The 7,786-nt window shown below is 38.8% G+C and overlaps 1 protein-coding gene across 1 annotated transcript; it reads left to right on the top strand.

Moving 5' to 3' along the window:
• Positions 1 to 519: 519 nt before the first annotated feature.
• LOC140240241 (uncharacterized) lies at positions 520 to 6,453 on the top strand. The gene is made up of 5 exons (XM_072320031.1): positions 520 to 674; positions 1,574 to 1,730; positions 3,238 to 3,358; positions 5,378 to 5,513; positions 6,082 to 6,453. The coding sequence occupies exons 2-5, from the start codon at positions 1,613 to 1,615 to the stop codon at positions 6,220 to 6,222; spliced, it is 516 nt and encodes a 171-aa protein (XP_072176132.1). The 5' UTR covers positions 520 to 674; positions 1,574 to 1,612; the 3' UTR covers positions 6,223 to 6,453.
• Positions 6,454 to 7,786: the final 1,333 nt, after the last annotated feature.

Below are 7,786 nucleotides of genomic sequence, written 5' to 3'. Positions count from 1 at the left end.
TAGAAATTATGCATGTTATGTTTAAATCATTTTCCTTTAACAGCTGCTCAAATCTCTAATATCTCAAGTTGATTATAGAAATTTAGGAAGGAAGAAAAACTTGTGAGGTCCACTGAACCAATGGGGCGTGCTCGAACTCGGTTACCCACAGATAGTCGAAAGAGGGCGGCAGAGATGTAAACAAAACTTTTGTTCTGACCACGCCCACAAGCCAGTAACACTAGTTCTTTTTTACAGACAGCTGTTTTAAATGGTGGGATGTTGGCAATTTATACTTTCCTTTTTTGCAAAGACACTTGACTTTTATCTATCAGGGTTACATTCATAGTGATAAAAATATCAATAAATATTGCATATATTCCATTTTTAACTTTTTTTTTTCTAAAAATAAAAGTACTTTATCTCCAAGGTGTCTTGCTAAGTAGACTAGGCTTTCCTTGCTGCGCTCGTTGATGAGTCATCGACTAGCCACTCGTGAAAACGAAGCACGTCACATTTATTGTGCACTGAGCTGAGAGGAGTGTGTTGGCAGGGAACGATGGGTTTGCAGTGCAGTGCAGTGCCAGTGGGGATGTCTTGCTCTACTGTTCTGATGTTTTACTGTCAATCTGCCCCCAAAACGAGATAACGCCATCCACTTCAATTTTCCAGCATTGTCCCGGTTGAAGAGTAAGGTATGTTGACCCAAATACCAAAGATATCTTTTTTTGTTCTTTATAGTCGAAAATAAATAGTAGCTCGCAAAGTACGTAGGTGATCCCGGAAGTAAGCAGTCAGTCATTCACAACGGACGCTATTCAATACGACTTCAACCATCATTAACAAGCGACGTTTACACTACACGTAGATCCTCGATCCTCCATATCGTCCCAGCACTACAGTAAACATCTCTTGTATGCCTTCTGTCTGCCAGAAGTTCTGGTTCACATCGTCCTCTTGTTTCAAATTAATGTGATTTTGTTGTGTTTTTTCTTCTTTTTCGGGGGGGGGGGGGGTTGATTAATGTAAAATAAGTCACAAAGAAATGAATATAGATCGACAGAATGCAGAGACTCCAACCCCACTCCAGCACACCAGCCCAGCCCAAACTTTAATTCTGATCTGAAGTAGATTCTCTCACCTGAACCCTTGGAAATGGGAGACTCCAACTTGATATGTGCAAAGTCCCTTTGGTTAGGGTTCTAGATGCTCTCTCCTGCTACCTCAGGCTTGTTTTTCAACATAAGATGGCACTAAGTTACATTGATTCAAATCATAATATTATTTTGGCTTAAAATTAATAAAACTTCATTTCATATATCATATGCAGATTCTATTTATCCGTGCATATGAATTTGATTGGCATCTACAAAATCGTACAAGCATGAGACACAGAGCCAGTGTGGGAGGAATTTAATCTCAAGCAGGAGAACGGGAGATTTTACAAATATGGGCTTTTGGTGGGAGATCTCCTGTCGAAAGCGAGGGAGTTGGAGTCTCTGCTTAAGAAATTCAGTTTAAGTGTTAATGAAATGTATTCAGGAAGCTTCAGATTAACATCTCTCTTTCATCCTCAAATGACATCTCTTTATAGAGTTCATTGAATACAAGTTTGTAGCAGAGGTTTAAGAAGATGGAGTTTGCTATGGAGGAAGAGGGCCGCATGGAAGACGATATAAATGATGACATGGTTGGTGGGGCGGAGTCGGAAGAAGAGCTCTACAATCAGATGGTTCAAGGACAGAATAGAGGTAACTTCTGGCCAAGAGTTGATCTGCTGATGCTTAGTAATCTTTGTTTAATAGTGTGTCACATTCAAGATAGGAGTTGCTGTTGTACAAAGTTGTGAAGCAGAATTGAAATGAATTCGGGTGTGATCAGTACTCAATATATCAAAACTCTCTCCTGCCCTAAATAAATCATCAATTGTCATATATTGAAACTGCCTAAAATCTACCTTCAGTCTCCTATAATGTACAAATAACCAGGATTTTAATAGCATTACAGATTAATTTCATATAAATGACTGCTCATCATTTTGAAGGACTTTACAAAATCTTGTGGTCTTCATGTGTGAAAATCTTTAAAGATAAATGTGTTTCTTAAATCCCAAAGAAGCTAAAAGATTTTCAGGACTGTAATTGTGAGAAAAATTAAAAGGGTGCTTTTTACCAAGTCAGGCTATGACCTCCACATCTTCAGTACATTACCTATTTTTTTATCAACTGAAATGAAATGATTATAATTCATGTCATGCACTGAAATTATGGTGCAGATGTAGGCCCATCTTACTAACTTGATTATTAACCCTTTGCAGTGCCGGATCCAGGGAGGACCGCATTGGGCGCATGCCCCCCCCCCCCCTTTATTTCATGTTGAAACAAAAGAAAAAAATGGGGGTGGGGGTGCATACGCCCCCCCCTTCAATTTTGTAAACGCACCCCCTATTTACAGAATTCCTGGATCCGCCCCTGGTTTGAGTATGAAATTTGTGCACATGACACTCATTAACACCGGAAGGGTTAAAGATGACATTAAAGCTTGAGAGGGTTGAACTACTGTCACCAAATCATGAGCCAGAATATAAATCTTGTAATGTTTTTTATTTAAAAAAAAAATGTGAGGGAGTTGTTAGCAAATGATGTCATCTTTTCATTCATTGTGCATATGATATGATATGGGTTTCAACAGATGTCATTTTTTTTTTCATGAAATCATGTGAAATTGTAAAGTTTCATAACTTCCTAATGTCATAATATATGAAGGGTTTGTTCGCAAAAACCGATAAGTCCATATTTGCCAAATGGAAATATTTGCGATTAAAGGTCAAGAAAAATAAAGAGAGTAATGAGAACATTGTATTTTTTGCTTCTTTTGACCATAACTTCAAAAATGTACCTTTATATGTAGTGACCAATATATCATTTAAAAGGTATTATTTTGTACTTTATAACAGAGACCGTACTTCATAATCTTAAAAAATGGACTTATCGGTTTTTGCAAACAAACTCTTCATATAATTTCGTAAGTTGAATGAGACTTCTATTCTTTATAGTTTAAAAATTCATCAAAATTTCCACAATTTCCACAATATCTCCTGTTTACAGTATGCCTGTGAGAAAAATAGAGAAAATCCTACCAGAGCTGAAGATGAGATAAGATTTATAAGGATGATGAATGAATTTTATTTTATGACTGATGAATTTTTGTGTGCATATTGATTACCATCTTCGACATGGGTATTGGGGATGTGTTTAGTATTTGCAGAGAGGATATCAGAGGCAGAGTACGCCAGACAGAGGGATCTGTTCACGAAGCAGTCTGTGGCAAACCTGGTCCAGAGCCAAGACTACCTGCAGTGGCACCAAGTCTGTACCAGGTAAGCTGTAGCTGTGGTTTAGTGCCCTCTTTGCTGGAGACATTGCAGAGAGAAATCGAGCAGATGGTACTAGTCATATTTAGACAAAGGACAAAAGATTGAGAAGTTTAAGATCGTGATCTTTAATGTCTCGAAGTTTTGCCAGTGTGACTGAAAACTTCCCACGAAACTTCTCACAAAACTTCATGCAAAACTTCCCACTCCAAGTAGGGATATTTCCCTCGCCCCTCCCCCCCCCCCCCCCCGCCAAACTTCTCGATCTGTTCGCAGGCAGTGTCTCCAAAGCGCGAGGGCATTGTCGTGTACAGATGTGCACTGTTACGTCGCAATCACTAGTCATTGGATGGCGCGCTCTTTATTCTTTCTTGCACGCGCGTACCAAATGACCCAAACTTGTGTGACTGCATGACAAAAGATCACGAAGACTTCTCGATGTTAAACTTCTTGATCTTTTGCCAGTCTGACCACGCCTAAAGAGTCGAGCAGGCCTACCAAGTCTCACAGGTATCAGGCCTGAGACTCACAGCTCAGTTGTCTTTCTCACATGTATAACAAGCTTTTTCTCATCCCCCCCTCCAAAAAACAAAAACAAACAAAAAACCCAACAACCCAAAACAAAACAAAAGAGGACTTCCTATACCACCAAATGAGTCACATTTTCGGACATTTAAAAAAAGAAAATCAGATTACTGTATACTCCATATGTGACCCGCTACAACAAAAAGGTCCTAAAGTCGCGCACGGTCGAAGCCGTGAAAATCGAGTTTGAAGTCAGAGCATCATAATTGGTCAAAACTTACGATTTTCTGATTTTGACATATTGTTGGAGTCTGACATGTCTTCTATCATCTGTCGAAATTTTGAAGCAAAATGATGAAAGGAAAGACCAAAAAATAGCATTTTTCTGGGCCATTTTTTTTTGGCGTTTCAACCAAGCAGAAACTGGTTCGAAAATTTGGATTGAGCGCCACAGATAGGCTCCGCCCCTAACAACGACCGGAGTGATCTCATTGGTCAGTTTGCTGCTTGCCGCTAACCGAAGCGTGAAGCTCGCACACTGCCAAGTCGACTCGTGCGTGCGGGCGGGGTGCGCTATGCCCAGCTGCTTCTCCTGGCATCCTGGTCACTGATTGGTCGGTGAGGAGACCGCCGACGCTGTGCTTGAATGAGCATTTCGGGGGTTGCTAGGGTTTACCTTCTATTGTCCGGAGGTGAAAATTGACTAGCGTTACCCTTGATCACGATTGCGTCGCAAGGAAAACTTTTAGGGCGCTTTTCTCGAAACAGTGATTTCCCATACGTCTCAACATGCTCTCTTTTAAACATCGATATCTCCGCAGCCGTTTATTTTCATAAGATGTGTTATATATCAATTTAAAGCAGAAAGATTAGGGAATTTTGTCATGCAATTTTCAGATAATCGACCTCACCCGACTTTAGGATCATTTTGTTGTAGCGGGTCACATATATCTTGCAGGGGCATTATATTTTCATGAATTATGTGTGTCGCATGCTCTTCATGAACTTAGCCACACATTAAAATGTTAACTTTGATCAACACATGAATGTGACGTAACACATGTTCATTTCTCCATCTATCATCAGTACTGTACTCTACAATTGCGAAATTGTCGGGAAGTCCAGATTTACAAAAGATTAGACTCCCTAGATATTAGGCATATACTGTAAGTCAGCATTTAGTATGTACCAAATCTAACTTTTTACAGCTAAAGCTCTTTACCGCTAGTGGTGGTGGTGGGGGGGGGGGGGGTGGGGGTACATTCCCTAACCGTTTGGTGTGAATGATGTTGTGACTTGTGATGGCAGAATGGATGTTTAATCCATCACTTGATTTACACCATATTTGCCATGCTCCATCTGCTGTTCACCCTAACTTGAGGTGAACTTTAACTAGGAATCATGGAAACAATGTATGCTCTATAGAAACAAAGACTGAAAGGAATGTTTGGATTAGTTGTCTGCGAGCTTGTTTAAATGTGCTGCTCTTGTTTGTTTCAGTTGTCATGCCAACTGGTACCATGGCAACTCCTCCCCTGACTGTAAGGAGTGTGATGGATACAGCATGACCAGACCTTGTCCAGTGTGCAGAGGGGATGAAAGATGCAGTGCTACATGGAGGAGAGATGTTGCAATGGTAGGCATCTTTAATTACTGTTAATGGTTTGTTTTTTTCAATTTTCACCTTGATGACTTAGAGAAATATTGCTTTTTCTATCCTAGCAATTTACCAGAACTAATACATTTCCTTTTCTTTTTCTTTTTATTCTTTTCTGCCATTCCTCCTCATTCATCTCCTCCTTTTTCTTCTTCTTCTTTCTCCTTTACTTTACTCTTCTTCTCCTTTTCCTTTTTTCTTTCCTGTTCTTCTACTAGTACTTCCTCCTTCTCCCCTATTTTTCTTCTTTTGTATGTCAGAAATGTAATGATCTTCGATGACACAACATTTGCTCCTGGAACTGCTCCGGTCATTACTACTATTGCAGTAAAGTAGTGTTTGAGATTAAAGATTTTTTTTTTTAACCCGTTCAATGCTAGATTCTGAAACCCCCATAAACTTAAAACGCAGGTCACCAGGTTCCTGTACGAAATGGGTTAATTCAACTATGAAACATCTGCTCAATTCAATCATTACTAGCATGAATAAAAAAAAAAAAAAAACATTTCTTTGTATAATTTGCTTGTTTTTGTTTTTCTACATCTAGTCGCACAGTTTCCACATGGGCCACTGGTGCGGCAAATGTAATCTTCCCGAGGCTGAGCAACACGCCCTCATGCTTCGGCATTTGGTAGAGGCCGACCCTGACTCCCTGGCCGATGCCCTGGAAGACCTTGGCAATAGGTGACCCGCCCTCTCCGAGTTCTCCCCCAAGCCATCATCGCTGCACCACAGTTTCTGTTCGTCTTCCCTTTTGCTTCCCGCCCACCGTCATCAAATTTGAAGGCCTCAGAAATTGTTCTAACCTTACATGCTGAATCTGGTTTGTTTTGATGGTTGTGTGCCTATTTGTATTATCCTCTTATCTAACCTATGCTATTGGAAAGAGGCAACATGTTTAAAAGAACTTCTTTTATTGTTGTTTAATTGCTGTGAAAAAAATTAACATCTGACAAAATTTATTCACATTCCTATCCCCATGAATGTTTCAATGGTTGTCCGGTTTAATAGAGGGTATACAATATAACATGTTGCAAGTATTATTCTTATATCATTAATATGTTTATGTTTGATAAAATGACGAAATGGTCATTTTCACCTTCCAGATTGCTTGCAATTAGCATTTCCAATTCAAAGTTCACTGGGTTTACTAGTTTTTATATCTCACTACAATATATTTTTTAAGATGTTAAATTCTTTTTTTATATTTTGCCCAGTCTAATCTATGAGGTCAGCCACCAGATTTGTTTTTTTTCTCTAGGTTTATCCCTTTTCGTGCCTTTTCTTGTCGATCACATTCTTTATGATGCTATGTATGCCAGTAAGCCAGTTCAAAGTTCCAATTTGCTCATAAGCAGAAAGAGGTCATTTGTACTAACAGGCATGTTGGTTTTGAAAATCACTGTGATAATCATCATTGTTATGTAATGATTAATTATGCTGTCCTGAGAAATGGTGGTTACCAGCATATCCACCTGACAACGAAAAAGTGTTCATAAAAGCCTAGCATTTGGCAATATCAATAGAAAAACTGAAACGTTTTTGCATTCAGTGCAAAACAGTGAAGTGGATGCCTCCCCAAATATTAACTGACAGGCATTTCTGGTCACCTAGTCTATGCAAGTTCATTCTTTGCTTGAACATGAGTTCCATACATTGGGCAAGTTTATGCATTATTTTGCTTTGAAAATGAGTCAAGAGCCATACCAACTGAGAAAAAAGAGAAAGTCTTCTGCACAAATGTTCACTTGACATGAGCTAACTATGAACTGGCTTATTGGTACAGATGTCCTGAGACTTACAATGAATGAATGGTGATAAAGTTATTCTGGAAAGAACATTCATATTGTAATAAACATTGCTTTCTATTGGACCAATTTCTTTTTGACACTTATTGACTGTTTTTATCTACCTGCAACAAAACTGTGGACAAGATTATTTATTTGAACTACTTTCCTATTTTAGATATATTTATATTTTAATTTGCTTCTAGTGTGCACTTTGTCAATAAGCATTACCGGCAAACCTTATGATAGTGTACGTTACAAGGGTACTTTCCATGATGTTTTTGTCACTTGATAGAGAGCAGAGTATGTCACAACAATCTTTGTGCCTAAAGATATATCATTTGAGTTGAAGATAAAACAAATTTGAGTCACTGTGCAACTCTTATATTATCAGCTGCAAAATTACTTTGTTTCACCCCCCGAAGAAAATTGAGTATTTGCAATCGCAACTGCAAAAACTAGTAT

This window comes from Diadema setosum, chromosome 16 (genome assembly GCF_964275005.1).
Source record: "Diadema setosum chromosome 16, eeDiaSeto1, whole genome shotgun sequence".
In the NCBI taxonomy this organism is placed as follows: Eukaryota; Metazoa; Echinodermata; class Echinoidea; order Diadematoida; family Diadematidae; genus Diadema; species Diadema setosum.
Note: the sequence above shows the minus strand (reverse complement) of the source record. Positions and strands in the feature narration are given on the sequence as shown.

What these genes read in the sequence shown, in the direction of transcription:
- LOC140240241 (XM_072320031.1), top strand. Translation starts at nt 1,613, where the DNA reads ATGGAGTTTGCTATGGAGGAAGAGGGCCGCATGGAAGACGATATAAAT. An exon ending in TGGCACCAAGTCTGTACCAG is followed by an intron (nt 3,359 to 5,377) that starts GTAAGCTGTAGC and finishes TGTTTGTTTCAG; the next exon opens with TTGTCATGCCAACTGGTACC. An exon ending in GGAGGAGAGATGTTGCAATG is followed by an intron (nt 5,514 to 6,081) that starts GTAGGCATCTTT and finishes TTCTACATCTAG; the next exon opens with TCGCACAGTTTCCACATGGG.